The sequence below is a fragment of the Coregonus lavaretus genome (assembly GCF_964263955.1).
Source record: "Coregonus lavaretus genome assembly, contig: HAP1_SCAFFOLD_233, whole genome shotgun sequence".
NCBI classification, from domain to species: domain Eukaryota; kingdom Metazoa; phylum Chordata; class Actinopteri; order Salmoniformes; family Salmonidae; genus Coregonus; species Coregonus lavaretus.
In genome coordinates this window covers 279,665-301,193 of record NW_028166362.1, presented here as the reverse complement: position 1 = coordinate 301,193, position 21,529 = coordinate 279,665, and the positions used below count along the sequence as shown (strand labels likewise).

At 38.9% G+C, this 21,529-nt stretch overlaps 1 protein-coding gene across 1 annotated transcript; it reads right to left on the bottom strand.

Moving 5' to 3' along the window:
- Positions 1-4: 4 nt before the first annotated feature.
- LOC311114822 (NLR family CARD domain-containing protein 3-like) lies at positions 5-18,633 on the bottom strand (the record flags this gene model as incomplete). The annotated part of the gene is made up of 7 exons (XM_084190055.1): positions 5-209; positions 1,456-1,629; positions 7,463-9,254; positions 9,631-9,859; positions 9,989-10,073; positions 10,417-10,533; positions 18,551-18,633. 7 exons carry the CDS (start codon positions 18,631-18,633, stop codon positions 5-7), a joined length of 2,685 nt encoding a protein of 894 aa, XP_084046181.1.
- Positions 18,634-21,529: the final 2,896 nt, after the last annotated feature.

The following is a 21,529-nucleotide window of genomic DNA, read 5'->3' as shown; positions in this document are numbered from 1 at the left end:
GTTATCACTTGTTGACCAAATACAGGAATACTGACCTCAGAGTCTCCAGTTTACAGTGGGGATTCCCCAGGACAGCAGAGAGCAGCTTCACTCCTGAATCCTTCAGGTCATTGTTACTCAGGTCCAGCTCTCTCAGGTGTGAGGGGTTTGACTTCAGAGCTGAGACCAGAGAAGCACAGCCTTCCTCTGTGACTAGACAGCCTGACAGCCTGCAAAGAGTCAAATAATATTAAAACCACACTGCTATTCTTTGGTGGTGAAAATAGTGGCAGTATATTTTTTCTACATTTGCAGATACATCAGTGTCCTGAAACCTGCCATATCTATTCATAAATTAATGTATAATTATTAGAAATGATCATAATATTGCTTGTAGAGAGAAACATGTATAGTACAAATATTTGAGTAGACTGACCAGAGCTGTTTTAAAAGCAGTATCAGTCAAAAGACAGACAGTGAGGTATCAGATTTAGATTGTATTGAGTATACTGTCCACACCATATCTAGTTTGACAGTGAAGCTAACATTTTAAATGTGGCTCTATACTCCAGCATTTTGGATTTCAGATGAAATGTTTCATATGATGTGACAGTATATAATGTCACCTTTTATTTGAGGGTATTTTAATACATATCCGTTTCACCATTTAGAAATTAAAGCACTTTTTTTCTGTGAGTAGATAACATGTTTCTAAACACTACTGAATTAATCCTGATGATGACATGATTAAGAATAATCATGAATGAATCATGAATAATAATGAGTGAGAAAGTTACAGAGGCTACAACAAAACATGCTAACCTCTCACCATTACCAATAACAGAGGGGGTATGATCCTTGTTCCTCTGTAACTTTCTCAATAATCATCATTCACGATTAATTCTTGATTATTCATAATCATGGTAGCATCCACATGAATGTAGAAGTGTTCAGAAACATATTCTATTCTTACTGACAATACAAGTGAAGTGACTCCAAAATGACAGGACATTATTCACCATTCAGATTCTATTGGGAAAAACATCATCCAAAACACAACCAAGAAAAACTGCAAATGCATTCAACAAGTTTGTAGAATCACAGGCTTGATGTAATCACTGCAGGTAAGGAATATGGGACCAAATACTAAACTTATGACTACTTTAATACAATATAAGTGAATATGTCCAAATTATTAAGACTTCTTCAAATGGGGGACTAGATACATAAAGTGCTTTCATTTCTAAACAGTGAAACAGATATGTATGAAAATATCCTGAAATAAAAGGTGACATTATATACTGTCACCTCATATGAAACATTTGATCTCAAATCCAAAATGCTGGAGCACAGCACCAAATGTGAAACTGTAAGCTTCACTGTCCAAATACATATGTCAGGACTATGTGTGCCTGGTAAACACATGTGGATCTGGTGAACAGTTATCACTTGTTGACCAACTACAGGAATACTGACCTCAGAGTCTCCAGTTTACAGTGGGGATTCCCCAGTCCAGCAGAGAGCAGCTTCACTCCTGAATCCTTCAGGTCATTGTTACTCAGATCCAGCTCTCTCAGGTGTGAGGGGTTTGACTTCAGAGCTGAGACCAGAGAAGCACAGCCTTCCTCTGTGACTAGACAGCCTGACAGCCTGCAAAGAGTCAAATCATATTAAAACCACACTGCTATTCTTTGGTGGTGAAAATAGTGGCAGTATATTTTTTCAACATATTAAGATATATCAGTGTCCTGAAACCTGCCATATATATTCATAAATTAATGTATCGTTATTAGAAATGACAAATTATCAAAGTATTGCTTGTAGAGAGAAAAATATAAAAGTACAAATATTTGAGTAGACTGACCAGAGCAGTTTAAAAAGCAGTATCAGTCAAAAGACAGACATGGAGGTATCAGATTTAGATTGTATTGAGTATACAGTCCACACCATATCTATTTTGACAGTGAAGCTAACATTTTAAATGTGGCTCTATACTCCAACATTTTGGATTTGAGATCAAATGTTTCATATGAGGTGACAGTATATAATGTCACCTTTTATTTGAGGGTATTTTAATACATATCTGTTTCACCGTTTAGAAATGAATGACTTTATGTATTTAGTCCCCCTTTGAAGAAGTCATAAGTATTCTGACAAATGTACTTATGGTGTATTAAAGTAGTCAAAAGTTTAGTATTTGGTCCCAAACTGGTTGGTTGCATTTGCAGGTTGTTTTGGTTGTGTTTTGGGTTATGTTTTGCCCGATAGTAACTGAATGGTCGATGATAACTGGAGTACTTTTCTGTCAAAGTGAGTAGATAACATGTTTCTAAACATAACTAAATTAATCCTGATGATGCCTTGATTAAGAAAAATCATGAATGAATCATGAATAATAATGAGTGAGAAAGTTACAATGGCTAAAACAAAACATGCTTCCTCTCACCATTACCAATAACATAATGAATGTTGAAGTGTTCAGAAACATCTTCTATTCTTACTAACAATACAAGTGAAGTGACTCCAAAATGACAGGACATTATCCACCATTCAGTTTCTATTGGGAAAAACATAATCTAAAACATAACCAAGACAAACTGCAAATGTATTCAACAAGATTGTAGAATCACAAGCTTGATGTAATCACTGCAGGTAAGGAATATGGGACAAAATACTAAACTTATGACTACATCATTGATATACACAGAGAATAGAGTCGGCCCGAGAATTGAACCCTGTGGCACCCACAGAGAGACGGCCAGAGGTCGAGACAACAGGCCCTCCGATTTGACACATTGAACTCTATCTGAGAAGTAGTTGGTGAACCAATCGAGGCAGTCATTAGAGAAACCAAGGCTATTTAGTCTGCCAATAAGAATGCGGTGGTTGACAGAGTTGAAAGCCTTGGCCAGGTCGATGAAGACGGCTGCGCAGTACTGTATTTTATTGATCACGGTTATAATATTGTTTAGGACCTTGAGCGTGGCTTAGGTGCACCCATGACCAGCTCGGAAACCGGATTGCATGGCGGAGAAGGTATGGTGGGATTCGAAATGGTCGGTGATCTGTTTGTTAACTTGGCTTTCAAATACTTTCGAAAGGCAGGGCAGGATGGATATAGGTCTGTAACAGTTTGGATCTAGAGTGGCACCCCCTTTGAAGAGGGGGATGACCACGGCAGCTTTCCAATCTCTGGGGATCTCAGACGTTACGAATGAAAGGTTGAACAGGCTAGTAATAGGGTTTGCGACAATTTCGGCGGCTAATTTTAGAAAGAAAGGGTCCAGATTGTCTAGCCCAGCTGATTTGTAGGGGACCAGATTTTTTTGCTCTTTCAGAAAATCAGCTGTCTGAATTTGTGTGAAGGAGAAGCGGGAGGGGGGGGGGGGGGGGGGGGGGGGGGTGCATGGGCAAGTTGCAGCTGAGGGTGCAGAGCTGGTGGCCGGGGTAGTGGTAGCCAGGTGGATCATTCTGAATCATGGTAGCATCAACAGGAATGTAGAATTGTTCAGAAACATCTTCTATTCTTACTGACAATACAAGTGAAGTGACTCCAAAATGACAGGACATTATTCACCATTCAGTTTCTATTGGAAAAAACATAATCCAAAACACAACCAAGACAAACTGCAAATGTATTCAACAAGTTTGTAGAATCACAAGCTTGATGTAATCACTGCAGGTAAGGAATATGGGACCAAATACTAAACGTATGACTACTTTAATACAATATAAGTGAATATGTCCAAATTATTACGACTTTTTCAAATGGGAGAACTAGATACGTAAAGTGCTTTCATATCTAAACAGTAAAATAGATATGTATGAATACCTTTAAATAAAAGATGACATTCTGTACTTCACTGTCACAACACATATGGTGTGGACTATGTGCGCCTGGTAAACACATGTGGATCTGGTGAACAGTTATCACTTGTTGACCAACTACAGGAATACTGACCTCAGAGTCTCCAGTTTACAGTGGGGATTCCCCAGGACAGCAGAGAGCAGCTTCACTCCTGAAGCCTTCAGGTCATTGTTACTCAGATCCAGCTCTCTCAGGTGTGAGGGGTTTGACTTCAGAGCTGAGACCAGAGAAGCACAGCCTTCCTCTGTGACTAGACAGCCTGACAGCCTGTAAAGAGTCAAATCATATTAAAACCACACTGCTATTCTTTGGTGGTGAAAATAGTGGCAGTATATTTTTTCTACATATTAAGATACATCAGTGTCCTGAAACCTGCCATATCTATTAATAAATTAATCTATCATTATTAGAAATTATCATAATATTGCTTGTAGAGAGAAACATGTGTAGTACAAATATTTGAGTAGACTGACCAGAGCAGTTTAAAAAGCAGTATCAGTCAAAAGACAGACAGTGAGGTATCAGATTTAGATTGTATTGAGTATACAGTCCACACCATATCCAGTTTGACAGTGAAGCTAACATTTAAAATGTGGCTCTATGCTCATTTTGGATTTGAGATCAAATGTTTCATATGAGGTGACAGTATATAATGTCACCTTTTATTTGAGGGTATTTTTATACAAGTCTGTTTCACCATTTAGAAAAATAAAAGCCCTTTATGTATCTACTCCCACTTTTTCAAGAAGTCAAGTATTCTGACCAATTAAGTTATAGTGTATTAAAGTAGTCAAAAGTTTAGTATTTGTTCCCATATTCTTTGAATGCAATGACTAAATCAAGCCTGTGACTGCCATGATTGAGAAAGATCATGAATGAATCATGAATAATTATGAGTGAGAAAGTTACAGAGGCTACAACAAAACATGCTAACCTCTCACCATTACCAATAACAGAGGGGGTATGATCCTTGTTCCTCTGTAACTTTCTCATTCATCATCATTCACGAGTCATTCATGATTATTCATAATCATGGTAGCATCCACATGAATGTAGAAGTGTTCAGAAACATCTTCTATTCTTACTGACAATACAAGTGAAGTGACTCCAAAATGACAGGACATTATTCACCATTCAGTTTCTATTGGGAAAAACATAATCTAAAACACAACCAAGACAAACTGCAAATGCATTCAACAAGTTTGTAGAATCACAGGCTTGATGTAATCACTGCAGGCAAAGTATATTGGACCAAACACTAAACTTTGGACTAAATTAATTTGTCCAAATAATGAAATACTTTTTCAAATGGGAGAACTAGATACATTAAGTGCTTTCATTTCTAAAAGGTAAAATATATATGAATATCCTCAAATAAAAGGTGACATTCTGTACTGTTGCCTAATATGAAACATTCTATCTCAAATCCAAATTGCTGGAGCATAGCACCAAATGTAAAACTGTAAGCTTCACTGTCCAAACACATATGGTGTGGACTATGTGTTCCTGGTAAACACATGTGGATCTGGTGAACAGTTATCACTTGTTGACCAACTACAGGAATACTGACCTCAGAGTCTCCAGTTTACAGTTTGGATCCTCCAGTCCAGCAGAGAGCAGCTTCACTCCTGAATCCTTCAGGTCATTGTTACTCAGATCCAGCTCTCTCAGGTGTGAGGGGTTTGACTTCAGAGCTGAGACCAGAGAAGCACAGCTTTCCTCTGTGACTAGACAGTCTGACAGCCTGCAAAGAGTCAAATCATATTAAAACCACACTGCTATTCTTTGGTGGTGAAAATAGTGGCTGTATATTTTTTCTACATATTAAGTTATATCAGTGTCCTGAAACCTGCCATATCTATTCATAAATGAATGTATTATTATTAGAAATGACAAATTATCAAAGTATTGCTTGTAGAGAGAAAATTATAAAAGTACAAATATTTGAGTAGACTGACCAGAGCAGTTTAAAAAGCAGTATCAGTCAAAAGACAGACAGTGAGGTATCAGATTTAGATTGTATTGAGTATACAGTCCAAACCATATCTATTTTGACAGTGAAGCTAACATTTTAAATGTGGCTCTATACTCCAGCATTTTGGATTTGAGATCAAACGTTTCATATGAGGTGACAGTATATTATGTCACCTTTTATTTTAGGGTATTTTCATACATATCTGTTTCACCATTTAGAAATGAAAGCACTTTCTGTTTCTAGTCCCCCCATTTGAAGAAGTCATAAGTATTCTGACCATTTGACTTATAATGCATTAAAGTAGTCAAAAGTTGAGTATTCGGTTGTAAACTCGTTGATTGCATTTGCAGTTTGTTTTGGTTGTGTTTTGGGTTATGTTTTGCCCGATAGTAACTGAATGGTGGATGATGACTGGATTAATTTTCTGTCTAAGTGAGTAGATAACATGTTTCTAAACACTACTAAATTAATCCTGATGATGTGTTGATTAAGAAAGATCGTGAATGAATCATGAATAATAATGAATGAGAAAGTTACAGAGGCTACACCAAAACATGCTAACCTCTCACCATTACCAATAACAGAGGGGGTATGATCCTTGTTCCTCTGTAACTTTCTCATTCATCATCATTCACTATTCATTCATGATTATTCATAATCATAGTAGCATCCACATGAATGTAGAAGTGTTCAGAAACATCTTCTATTCTTACTGACAATACAAGTGAAGTGACTCCAAAATGACAGGACATTATTCACCATTCAGTTTCTATTGGGAAAAACATCCTCCAAAACACAACCAAAACAAACTGCAAATGCATTCAACAAGTTTGTAGAATCACAAGCTTGATGTAATCACTATGGGTAAGGAATATGGGACCAAATACTAAACTTTAGACTAAATTAATTAGTCCAAATAATTACGACTTTTTCAAATGAGAGAACTACATACATTAAGTGCTTTCGTATCTACACAGTAAAACAGATATGTATGAAGAACCTCAAATAAAAGGTGACATTCTGTACTGTCGCCTAATATGAAACATTATACCTCAAATCCAAAATGCTGGAGCATAGCCCCAAATTTAAAACTGTAAGCTTCACTGTCCAAACACATATTGTGTGGACTATGTGTGCCTGGTAAACACATGTGGATCTGGTGAACAGTTATCACTTGTTGACCAACTACAGGAATACTGACCTCAGAGTCTCCAGTTTACAGTGGGGATTCCCCAGTCCAGCATAGAGCAGCTTCACTCCTGAATCCTTCAGGTCATTGTTACTAAGATCCAGCTCTCTCAGGTGTGAGGGGTTTGACTTCAGAGCTGAGACCAGAGAAGCACAGCCTTTCTCTGTGACTCCACAGCCTGACAGCCTGACAGAAAGATCATCATGATTACACAAACACATTGTTAATTTAACACCAGTAGTGTAGAAGTACAATGGCAGATGCATTTGGTTTATTCTCTTAAACAACATATAGATTAATCTTCCGTCTCCTAGAATTGCATGGTCATATTGTTATACTAATTTGAACACCAATGCACTGATTCAATATGTTATTTCATAATACATATTTTTCTCTAATCTGAATATGTTTTCCTGATGATTAGTACTTAAATATAATTGTATTTACTCACAGAGCAGCTCTGGAGGCTTTGACCACTGGCAGCAGCCTCAGAAGACCTTCCTCTGATCTGGAGTATTTCTTCAGGTCAAACACATCCAGCTCCTTTTCTGAAGTCAGCAACACAAAGACCAGAGCTGACCACTGAGCAGGTGACAGTTTGGCTCCTGAGAGACTTCCTGATCTCAGGTAGCTTTGGATCTCCTCCACTAGAGAATGGTCATTCAGTTCATTCAGACAGTGGAACAGATTGATGCACCTCTCTGGAGAGGGATTCTCCCTGATCTTCTCCTTGATGTACTTGACTGTTTCTTCATGGCTCTGTGAGCTGCTTCTTGTCTTTGTCAGTAGACCTCGTAAGTGCTTCTGATTGGACTCCAGTGAGAGGCCCAGAAGGAATCGGAGGAACAGGTCCAGGTTTCCTGTCTCACTTTGTAAGGCTTTATCCACAGCACTCTTGTAGAAGGTAACTTTACGCTTGTGTCTGATCCTCACAGAAAAATTACAGGATGTTGATTGCGGTTTGGCCATTAGATTCTCATTGTTGTTGATGAATGAGAGGAACACATATACAGCAGCCAGAAACTCCTGAATGCTCAGATGCACGAAGCAGTACACCTTGTCCTGGTACAGCACACATTCCTCTTTAAAGAGCTGTGTGCACAAACCTGAGTACACTGAGGCTTCATTGACATCAATGCCAGCCTCTTTCAGGTCTTCTTCATAGAAAATTAGATTGCCCTCAACAAGCTGTTGAAAAGCCAGTTTTCCCAGTGACAGAATGCTCTCTTTATTCCAGTGTGGACCTGTCTCTTCTTTTCCAAGATACTTTTCATTCTTCTGTTTGGTATGAAACTCCACAAGGTGTGAGTACATCTCAGTCAGAGTCTTGGGCATCTCTTCTCTCTTATGTTTCAGCATGTGTTCAAGGACTATTGCAGAAATCCAACAGAAGACTGGAATGTGGCACATGATGTGGAGGCTCCTTGATGTCTTTATGTGTGAGATGATTCTGCTGGCCAGGTCCTCATCACTGAATCTCTTCCTGAAGTACTCCTCCTTCTGTGGGTCATTGAACCCTCGTACCTCTGTCACCTGGTCAACACACCCTGAAGGGATCTGATTGGCTGCTGCAGGTCGGGTAGTTATCCAGAAGAGAGCAGAGGGAAGCAGATTTCCCTTGATGAGATTTGTCAGCAGAACATCCACTGAGGTTGACTCTGTGACGTCACAACAGATCTTGTTCTTCTGGAAGTCTAGGGGCAGTCGGCACTCATCCAGACCATCAAAGATGAACAGAACTTTGTACTTGTCATAGTTGGAGATTCTTGATTCTTTGGTTTCCATTGAGAAGTGATTGAGAAGTTCAATCAAAGTGTGTTTTTCCTTTTTCATCAAATTCAGCTCCCGAAAAGGGAATGAAAATACAAATTGGACATCCTGATTTGCTTTTCCTTCAGCCCAGTCCAAAATGAACTTCTGTACAGAGACTGTTTTTCCAATGCCAGCGACTCCCTTTGTCAGCACAGTTCTGATAAGTTTGTCTTGTCCAGTTAAGGGTTTGAAGATGTCGTTACATTTGATTGCAGTCTCTGGTCTTGCTTGTTTCCTGGTTGTTGTCTCAATCTGTCTCAGCTCATGTTCATTATTGACCTCTCCTGTTCCACCCACTGTGATGTAGAGCTCTGTGTAGATCTTATTGAGAAGTGTTGGGTTTCCTTGTTTAGCGATCCCCTCAAATACACATTGAAACTTCTTCTTTAGATTAGATTTAAGTTCACGTTGGCAAATCACAGCAAGTTCATCTGAATGAAGAAATAACACAGAAGATATTAATATTACGTCTGTTTTAATGCCTACAGTATTCTAGGACTGTTATGACATTTTAAATTATAATACTTTTTTCGCTTAACTGACTGTATAAATGTGTAAATGTTTTCATAATGCATTACAGACTGGTGTGACTGATTTATATCATTATTAGTATTCTATCTCTCTCTCTCTCTCTCTCTCTCTCTCTCTCTCTCAACACAACACATTCTTCTGCTACTTGATGAGGTCACTAGGTGTTGTGTTAAGGCTGCTACAAATGATTGAGTTACACAGCTACTTTAGCTGTACTTTAGCTACAGCTTTTAAATGTTCTAAAACCGCATTCAACATGAGGCAGACAGCTCTTACTTTTCTCCAGTGTGTCAGCAAGCTCCTTCTGGTTCATTTTCCTCAGGACGTGCAGTGTGATCTTCAGAGCCCCCTCTCTGGCACTGCTCTCCTGCTTCTCATCTTCAGCATCCACCACTTTCTTATCCTGCTTCTGACTCTCAAAGCCTTCTGGGAGTTCTGGACTAAGAATCCTCTTGAACATCTTCAGCTCGTTCTTCACAAATGTTATAATATTCTCTTCAAGCAACTGAAATAAATCAAGTAAATAAGTTAAGCAAGAGACTAAATGCTTTCTCATTAACACATTAATGAATGATTGACAGGTCAACTTTACTTGAGGTAAACAAAAACAAATGTACATAACAGGACCACATACACTGAATATGGAGGCCAGGTCTGTTTGATGACTCTGGGAAGATTGACCACTGAGAATCTCTGACTCTGAAATCTCCTGTTGGTTTCTGTGGACAAAACATGAGATTACATCTCCTCATCCAGGGAGTACACACACACACACACACACACACACACACACACACACACACACACACACACACACACACACACACACACACACACACACACACACACACACACACACACACACACACACACACACACACACACACACACAGGGAGGGAATGTTGTGTTTGTTTAATATTGTTTTAGGACTATGAAAATGGAAAAAAGGTTTAGCCTATGGATTATGAAAACAACAAAAAGAAATGGGAAAATGGGAGAGGAGAAATTACTAGAAACAGTGTTGTTTAACTCACTGACCATGACCCATGAGTTCTTCTTACCTTTGTTCAGTAGAAAAGTCTCCCTCTCTGAAGAATATAGGTTGACGCATAGACCGGTCACTCTTCATGGACACACAGCTGGGTACAGGGGAGGCTGGTCTCTCCTGCTTGATTGGGCTTCAACACAACAGAGACAAACATTACATCTCTCATCTACTCTGAGCTCAGATGGGGAAACAGAGGAAGAGTTTCTTTCCAAAATGCTATATATCCATTTTCAGAAATGTTTGTAAATGATCTTCTATTTGTTTAAAGAAATTATCAAACAAATGGTTGTGTTTTCTCACTATCTAATCATAGCAGGGTTGTTCAATGACAGACATGTGTTTGATTAAAATCGATCACTTAATGGCTTCATTTCAGAGAGACAAATGTTTCTTTTGCAAAATGCTATATATCTGCCTTACTCTCAGATAAATAAGTAGTACTGCTAGATTTTACACAGTTAAATGTAATAAATATGCTAAATATTTAATAAAGAACTGTACAAATGATACACTTGTGATATCAATATTTAAATATTGTAAAAATAATAATTCAATACAGTAATATGAGATCTGTATGAAAAACATTTACATTTGACATTTTAGTCATTTAGCAGATGTTTTTTATCCAGGGTCCGGATTCCCAAAAGCATTTTAAGGCCAAGTTCATCATTAGAATCTTCGTAGGAGCATTGTTAAATCTCTGAGCTGTTTCCCAAAACCATCGTTATTAACGTTGCACTTGAAAACACTCATATTCTAACACCTGCCTCAGACCACTTGTAGAACAGCCAAGTGAGTCGTTAGATGTTTTTTTGCCCTCCCGCGTCACTTTATACACAGAAGATCTCCGCTAAACATAGAATCACATGGTTTATCCGTCTCTCTGTGACCGCAGATAAATTCAGAACAAATTTGACTACAAATACAAAGTTGCCAATGTCTTTGCAATTGATTCAAACAAGGGACGTACACAAATTATGCTTCAAATGAAACTGAGATGACTGCATTAAAATATAAACAGTAGGCTATAGGCCTATTTCAATCATATTGGAATACATTCCATGTTCAATATATTTAGTTATATGTTGCTACTTGTAGGCTACTGTCTGTAAATTGTCTCAATATATTTCATGATGTGTAGCATAACATGTGCCCAATGATGTGCCAAATCTGTGATTTAGTGCATTTTTATTGGGTAAGCACTAGAATAAACTACCTCAATATTTGCAGCCGTAGGTAGTAATATCATTCTAGAAGCTGATCCGTGGTCAGTATTGTGAAATAATTATAATGTTAAGGAAAGATTTTAATGGAGAAAACTGATCCGAGAGCAGCGCTCCCCTTCTTTCGATCCTATCAGTATCGATACATGCTCCACTGGACGTGATACCTTGTCATGCTGCTGATCCAGTTTCTACTGGTCTGCCTGCGGAAATGGAACTCTGACCTGTTCACCGGACGTGTGACCTTGACCCGAACCTGCTGTTTCGACCCTCTCTCTCTCTCCCTCTCTTTCTCTCTCCCTCTCCTTCTCTCTCCCTACCACACCTGCTGTCTCGACCTCTGAATGCTCGGCTATGAACAGCCAAATGACATTTACTCCTGAGGTGCTGACGTGTTGCACCCTCTATAACAACATTGATTATTATTTGACGCTGCTGGTCATCTATGAACATTTGAAAATCTTGAAGAATGATCTGGCCTTAATGGAAATGTACTGTTATAATCTCCCCCCAGCACAGCCAGAAGAGGACTGGCCTCCCCTCAGAGCCTGGTTCCTCTCTAAGTTTCTTCCTAGGTTCCTGCCTTTCTAGGGAGTTTTTCCTAGCCACTGTGCTTCTACATCTGCATTGCTTGATCTTTGGGGTTTTAGACTGGGTTTCTATATAAGCACTTTGTGACAACTGTTGATGCAAAAAATGTATTCTGGGAATACATTTGAAGCAGACCAGGCCAGGGTTTGGGGTTTGAGAAGTCAATGAGAGGTAAAAATGACTTCCGTAGTTGTTCATTTTGAAAATGTTCTGTTTTAAGTAGTTAAACAAACGGACACATTTTCATGTTAGTCAAAAACAACTTTATATGGAAGGAGTGCCTTTGATTTGACTTGATTTGGCACAAGACGACCATTAGACACAATGACGTATTTCTGCGCATGAGCTTCAAATCAAATCAAATTGTATTTCTCACATGCGCCGAATACAACAGTGGTAAACTTTACCGTGAAATGCTTACTTACGAGCCCTTTCCCAACAATGCAGAGTTAAAAAGTCACAAAAAGTAGCTAAATAAAAAAGGAAATAGTAACATAATAAAATAATAATAATGAGGCTATAAGGAGAACCAGTACTGAGTCAATGTGCAGGGGTACCAGGTAGTTGAGGTAATAACTAGACTATATACAAGGAGTACCAGTACTGAGTCAATGTGCAGGGGTACCAGGTAGTTGAGGTAATAACTAGACTATATACAAGGAGTACCAGTACTGAGTCAATGTGCAGGGGTACCAGGTAGTTGAGGTAATAACTAGACTATATACAAGGAGTACCAGTACTGAGTCAATGTGCAGGGTACCAGGTAGTTGAGGTAATAACTAGACTATATACAAGGAGTACCAGTACTGAGTCAATGTGCAGGGGTACCAGGTAGTTGAGGTAATAACTAGACTATATACAAGGAGTACCAGTACTGAGTAAATGCGCAGGGGTACCAGGGAGTTGAGGTAATTTAGGAAATATGTACATGTACGTAGGGGTAAAAGTGACTAGGCAATCAGGATAGAGATTGCATCTCCTCATCCAGGGAGTGCACACACACTCACTGACACACACACAGACACACACACACACACACACACACACACACACAGACTATATACAAGGAGTACCAGTACTGAGTCAATGTGCAGGGTACCAGGTAGTTGAGGTAATAACTAGACTATATACAAGGAGTACCAGTACTGAGTCAATGTGCAGGGTACCAGGTAGTTGAGGTAATAACTAGACTATATACAAGGAGTACCAGTACTGAGTCAATGTGCAGGGGTACCAGGTAGTTGAGGTAATAACTAGACTATATACAAGGAGTACCAGTACTGAGTAAATGCGCAGGGGTACCAGGGAGTTGAGGTAATTTAGGAAATATGTACATGTACGTAGGGGTAAAAGTGACTAGGCAATCAGGATAGAGATTACATCTCCTCATCCAGGGAGTGCACACACACTCACTGACACACACACACACACACACACACACACACACACACACACACACACACACACAGAGGGAATGTTGTGTTTGTTTAATATTGTTTCAGGACTATGAAAATGGAAAAAAAGATTTAGCCTATGGATTATGAAAACAACAAAAAGAAATGGGAAAATGGGAGTGGAGAAATGACTAGAGACAGTGTTGTTTAACTCACTGACCATGACCCATGAGTTTTTCTTACCTTTGTTCAGTAGAAAAGTCTCCCTCTCTGAACTCTATAGGTAGATCCAAAGACCGGTCACTCTTCATGGACACACAGCTGGGTACAGGGGAGGCTGGTCTCTCCTGCTTGATTGGACTTCAACACAACAGAGACAAACATTACATCTCTCATCTACTCTGAGCTCGGATGGGGAAACATAAGATGAGTTTCATTCCAAAATGCTATATATCTATTTTCAGAAACGCTAAATTAGATTTTATTGTTTAAAGAAATTATGAAAGAGATTGGTGTGTTTCTTCAGTAGCTAATCATGGTATGTGATTGTTCAATGACAGACATGTATTTGTTTAAAATCTATCACTTGATGGTTTCATTTCAGAGAGACAAATAATCATGTTTTTTTGCACAATGCTATATATCTGCCTCACTCTCAGAGAAATAAGTAGTACTGTTAGGTTTTACACAGTAATAATATATGTCTGCCTCACTCTCAGAGAAATAAGTAGTACTGCTAGGTTTTACACAGTAATAATATATATATCTGCCTCACTCTCAGAGAAATAAGTGCCTCACTCTCAGAGAAATAAGTAGTACTGCCACGTTTTACACAGTAATAATATATATATGTCTCACTCTCAGAGAAATAAGTAGTACTGCTAGGTTTTACACAGTAATAATATATATCTGCCTCAGTAGTACTGCTAAGTTTTACATAGTCAAATGTGACCGATCAGCTCAATTTTATGTAGCAAAATTTGAAATTTGTGTTTTTGACATTGGATAAAAGTAGAGACTCAGCTAGAAAAAGGTATATCATACACTACAGTTGAGGAACAATGGGAAAGTAATTCTGCTTTGAAAGATGATAAACTTGTAACCTCAATTTTGAGAAAATGGCCTTTGAATGTTTTGGTTCACCTACTGGAGAGCTCTTCTTTATCTACAGTGGTTTTACTTTGGCAGATAATGTCACCCATCTAAATAAATAGTATATATATATATATATAGTTAACTAAATGTATGGTGTTTTTGGTTTATGTCAGTTTCATTGTTTGTTATGCTATAAATTGTTATGTTATGGTTGTAAGTGGTAAAATGAACTAGAAAAGGTCATATTTTGAAATTACTACTTTAGTAAGGATATACTTTATTCAGTACTACTGCAGTTGCTAAATAATTCCAATAGATGGCAGCGTAAGACCATGAATGACATTTCAGAAGGTTAGTTTAGTTTTCTCCCTGGATACACCACCACTCCCCCTCACAGGAAAACTCCTGCACAAACTTTTTACTGTCCCTTTCCACACTGCTAACGCAAGAGGACCGACTGAAAAAGCATTTCACAGATTACTGTGAAATAATATAATGATGATTCATGTTTATTATTAGCTGTTTTTATGCTCATGTTTTGAAATTATACTTCATTACTATAACGATTATCAATAAGCCTGAACATTAATTTAGTCACCTCTGGTCGAGAAAAACGTATTTTCCTAGTACATTCATTGTCAGATTCATCAACCAGCAGCGAGCACTCTGCCTTCTAGCACAAGCGAGGGGCATGTTGAGGTACATTTGCTAACCGGGAGGGTTGCATGATGTAATTCATTGGTGGGCTGGAAGACGCACTCTTGTCTTATCTATTCCGAGGTTGTTTAATCGATATATTAGATATTTAAAAATGCATGTATACTAGGGTTGAGGTTGGAGCATCTGACTAGTGATTATTTACCCGGGGTTCAACACCTGCTATAGTCACTATTTTGTTACTCTTCCAAAAGCATCACAGGCCTAATACGAGATATATAGCTAACTAAAGTAATGAGTGACCATTTTAGAAAATCATGGGACATATAGTCTTGGTGAGGCAGCTGAGAAATAAAGTGTATTTTTCTTGTTAATTCCTTAGATCAGTCTCAAACCTTACCCACCTGTCCCACGCCAGTTTCTGGACTTTCACATAGAGGTTACTAGGTCACCCAGTTGAAACCACATTTGAAAAATAAAACAAATGTTTATCAAGTGTTCTGCCTTGCAATAATATATATAATAAAATAACAACAAAATAATCAAAACGCTATTTAATACTATAATTGTATTTACTAAGATAATATTATTACTAAAATAGTTTCTAAACGTGTTACGGCTAAAATAGGTTATGAGTAGGGTAAGAGTTTCTGTATAGCACTTTGTGACATCTGCTGGTGTAAAAAGGGCTTTATAAATACATTTGATTGATTGTTAGGTTTAGGGTTTATATGGCAAAAAACAGTATGGGTTTATGGCACTCTTGCTCCTCCTTGTGGCCGTCTGTGGGTACTACATAACTAATTCATTACATTTACATATTTTTTATTCATGAGACTCCAGGTCGCGGCTGGCTACGACAGTCTGGATTCGAACCAGGATCTCTATCGGCCTTAGACCACTGCGGGAGACCTGACACTTCATGACACTTGCTAGGCTTAGGCTCATAATCTGAGGTAGCAACTGCGTCAGATCTACAAATCCATTAGCTAGACCACCGATTAGACAACAATCACCCCATTATACCCATTTGGTTTGCAACTCAGTGAACCTGCGCAGCATTCGCTCAATTTGATGCCTATGAACGAAGATTTCGATGCATATCAAATTACCCAGCAGCCATTTAGAGACCACAAGTCGTCAAAAAAATGGTTATTTCTTAATTAAAAAATGTCTTCTGGCTGTTTAAAATCGTCCACATCTTGAAAAAGAGGACAGGGACTTGCGTTTTGTTTAGATTGTACACTTTTTTCTTAAAACAAATATAGTTAACCATGACCAGAAAATTTTTAATGTTTGATGGCTATCCGCCTTCCATCACTTGCACTGCTAGCAATGACCACAACATGTACTCAGGTGAACAGTGTTTGTGCTCACCAACTAGCCTTAACCTTGTTAATAATAAGTTACCTGAGGTAAACCTACAGGGTTAAGACTCACCAAGTAGCCGTAACCTTGGAAATAATAAGTTACCTGAGGTAAACCTACAGGGTTAACGCAGGCAGGTCTCATTGATAACAATAGTGAAGCTGGCATTGTGATGCAGAACAATGGGCTGGGAATAGAACGTTCTGAAGGCGAGTCGTTGTCACGGAGCTCAATAGAACTAATAGGAGCTGGTAGGGTGAAAAATGGCCAAACATAAGGCCTGTTTTTTCGCGATTACTTCATAACCAGGGACAGAAGGTAATATTATGGAACTTGGCTCCATGGCGGATGCAATTAACTCATTTTATCAGAAATAAACGTTGTAAAAAATGTCACTTGAGGCGCCCCGAAAATAATATTCAAAAGTTCAGTCCTTGGACACAGAGGGGTTAAACGGTAAAGTTACCGTCCATCTAGAATAGAGAGGAGAACCGGACAGAGGGAGCGTAGGAAGCCAGCATCCATCAACGAGAGAGGGAGAAGCCCTCCATGGTATTTAACAGGTGGAAGAAACAACCAGGGAGCTCCATCGGTCCACAAGAAATGCAGGCAGCCGGTGATGATGTAGTGGTAGCTAGGATAACTAGGATGCTGCTGGTAGAGTAGCTAGCTTAGCTAGCTGTACCGACTAGCTTGGCTAGCTAGCAGGTCGTTCGTCTGTCCCTCGAGGATGATGACGAATCCGGTGAACCACACAATTAAACAAGAATAGCGAGTGAAAAGGATCTGGCTACACTCATACTGTCACTGACCATTACGCAAAAAACGAATTGAACAATAAACTTCGGTGTCTCAACACTATAACGAACTCTGTCGTTATTCCCCAAGATCACATCAGTCCACTCTGCGCGTAACTGGACAATATGCTTGGCGCCAAACCGTAGGTGGACACGGGCATTTCTGTACGTGGACGCGAACAGTTCCAGAACGCGGACATGAGCACTGCCACACAATAAACTAAAAGCAGTCTTTAAAGTCGGGTACATTAGTTATATTCTTTTTTAAATTATGTAAAACAAAAACAAAAATATTTTTTAAAACAAGATTTTGAGATCTGGGCACGTATCCAAAAAGCGTCTCAGAGTAGAACAATTGGTCCTCTCTCTCCCAGACAGACTCATTTAATACTGGGTCGTTACAATATTTTGAGATCTGGGCCCATATCCAAAAAGCGTCTCGGAGTAGAAAATGAGTGCTGAGAATAAAGCCATTCTAGTCCTACTCTTATGGGTATAAATTAAAGCTATGCATGAAGCCTCTTTATTCATAAGTGTCCAACCTAGTTGGCAGATATTTAGGACACCTCATGAGCTGTACTAACCAGTTAAGAGGTACCAGCAGGTGTCTTGATAATAGAAACATGCAGTGAGTCAGTGGTTCCTGTACCACATGTAATTGCTTTGGAGCAGTGGTGACCTGTCATTCAGGGCAGAGCCCCACCTGTTTAGCAGATGCTCTTACCCAGAGCGATTTACAGTAAGTGCATTCATCTTAAGATAGCTAGGTGAGACAACCAGATAATACAGTCAAATATACAGGATACGAACATTCAATTTCAGCTAAACAATGGATATATAGCATTTTGCAATAAATAAAAAAATAATGATATCTAAAATCTATTAATTAAACATCTGAGAACAGTAATATTGAAGGTACCCATAAGCAACCATTTCTGATTAAAAAACACACGTGAAAAATTGTGGAAATAGCATTTAGGAAATAAACTCTTAATAATTCTTAAACAAAATTGTCATCTCACCTCTTAGCTTTGGTGTCATGTTCCCCAGAGAGACTCATTTTAGAGGCAGGGCCCCCCTCCTCTCTCTCCCCAGAGAGACTCATTTTAGAGGCAGGGCCCCCCTCCTCTCTCTCCCCAGAGAGACTCATTTTAGACCACTGACCCCTAAACAGAGATCCAACATTTTGGTTGTAGTTAACACAGTAATTCTTGAATGTGAATTGTTATCATTTATTAATGATCTCTTACAAAACATGTACTAACAGACATATCGAAACAGTCAGGTGATTTAATGCAATCACATGAATATGTAGTTGTGACATCTCTTCTCCATGGCCACGTCACACACTTATTTGTATTCATTAAAAGTCGGCCATTTATTATTTTTGAATCTGTTATTTTCTAAACATATCTGAGAATGTAGACAGAAGGGCTAAAACAGGCTTGATTGATCTGGGGGGGATCAGTGATCTATACAGAAAGGTTTTTTGCAACAATTAAGAGATTTTATATTATTTAGAGTAGGCTAGGTTATAATGTATAACAGTTTTTTTGTTGTTGTGTAAAGCAGATCAAGGTCTATACCTCAGCAAGTGGCGACCCGTCATTCAGGGCAGGTGGCCTTTCCTGTTTTGCATGTTATTGTGGCATTAATACATGTCAAATATCAGTTTGCTAACAATGTAAAAAATATATACACTACTGGTCAAATGTTTTAGAACACCTACTCATTCAAGGGTTTTTCTTTATTTTGTACTATTTTCTACATTGTAGAATAATAGTGAAGACATCAAAACTATGAAATAACACATATGGAATCATGTAGTAACCAAACAAGTGTTAAACAAATCAAAATATATTTTATATTTGAGATTCTTCAAATAGCCACCCTTTGCCTTGATGACAGCTTTGCACACTCTTGGCATTCTCTCAACCAGCGACCCGTCATTAAGGGCAGGTGGCCTTTCCTGTTTTGCATGTTATTTTGGCATTAATACGTGTCACATATCAGTTTGCAAAAAATACAAATATATATATATATATCATTGAGTTAATATTGCCGCATACAAACATGGTCTCTTTTTTGTTTTCTTGAGTAAGGGAGCTCCAAAATGCAGGTGTTTCAGCCTAGCTCAGTGCTTTCTGTGGTGGTGGGGCAAGCCAGAAGAAAATACAGAGCGCTGCGCCGTGATTGGCTCAGTGTTCTGTCACTCATGGGGACACTACGTCACTGCCAAGTCTAAGGGTAGAGCTAGAAAATTCAAGCCCCCTGGGTGCTGCCACAGAGTTACATTAGAAGTGCCCATCCAAGAAGGTCATTGGCCACAGATAAAATGACGTCAAATCACATATCTACAGTAGCTTTGATTGGACTGATCATGTCAACATCATACTTTCAAAATCTTAGCCAGCAGTCATCATCACGAATCAGGTCGACAATCTACAGGCAAATCCTTTTTAATCCTTGTCATATGAAGAGAAATAATGAAGAGAAATGATAGGACAGCTTATGGGACTCTGCTGTTGGGACTCTGCTGTTGGGACTCTGCTGTTGGGACTCTGCTGTTGGGACTCTGCTGTTGGGACTCTGCTGTTGGGACTCTGCTGTTGGGACTCTGCTGTTGGGACTCTGCTGTTGGGACTCTGCTGTTGGGACTCTGCTTTATGTAGGCCCTAACAGTTTGTGGGCACCGTTTGTCACCGTTATAGTGCAATGAATGTATTGTTTAGTGTTGTGTTGTGGAGTGGCTTTGCTGGCATGCATTCCCCTTTATTTATGTTTTGCCCCACCAAGATTGACATGCTAAAATCACCACTGACCTCAGCTATAGTCTAGATGACCAGCCTAAACCTGTTCAGATCAGTTCCCATAACGTTATAACAGTAACAGTAGCAGGAGCCTAGTCCTGATACAGATGGAGGTCTATACCTCAGCTATAGCCTACATATCCTAGATGACCAGCCTAAACCTGTTCAGATCAGTTCCCATAACGTTACAGACCTAACAGTAGCAGGACAGAGCTTGTAGCCTAGGCATGGTATTTTTCACACCATTTCAAACGGAGACCATCAGGTTTGTCAACATGATAAGTGATCATAGCTCAAACCTACTCTGACTATTGAATGTCTGACGTTGACCTAACCTTATAATAGTTTGTAGTTTAGCCTAGACCTACGAGAGTCTGCCCGTCTTTCCTACATATCAACACATTCATCCGACTTCTAATGTTACCGAGAAATATGTGCCACAGTTTCAACAGCCATTGTGTAACTGCGTAGGCTACACACTTACTTTCACGTTCATATGAGGAAATCACATAACTTCTTACAGTCGCTGGTTTAGCCGCCTGTTCTCTTGCAGATGAAGTAGCTTTTATAGGCAACTCATTCAACCAGCCTAAACAACAGTAAATAAAAGATGTCAAATGGTCAAAAGTCAGTCCTGATATAGCCATGTACATCAAAGAGAGGTGTATTGCTACAGATGTAGGATCTTAATTTTAGCCAGTTTGCTATAGCAGGAAAATAATCCTGCAGCAACAGGACATTTTAATTATTATGTGGATTATAATTAATGAACAATTCTTTTAACACAAAGTGGAATTGATCATCTTCAGAAACATTTTTTAAAGCTTAAATACACTCAAATACACTACAAGTTTTAGTTCTCCTGCAACAGGGTGATCAAATTAAGATCCTACATCTGTACAGAGATTATGTTTTTATCTAAATAAGGCAGTTTGAGTTATTAGCAATAACGTTGCAACTGTCAGCTGCTGTAAACCTATGTGATTGGATGTTATAGACCCCCATCTGAACAGTTTATTTCCCCATGCTGTGGCCCTGACCAACTGGCCATCTGGTCCATAGAGACTAAAGGACTATACACTCTATGCTGCTCACCACATCAAGCCCTCTCTGAACTGTACACTACCATCTGGCCCATAGAGACTAAAGGACTATACACTCTATGCTGCACACCACATCAAGCCATCTTTG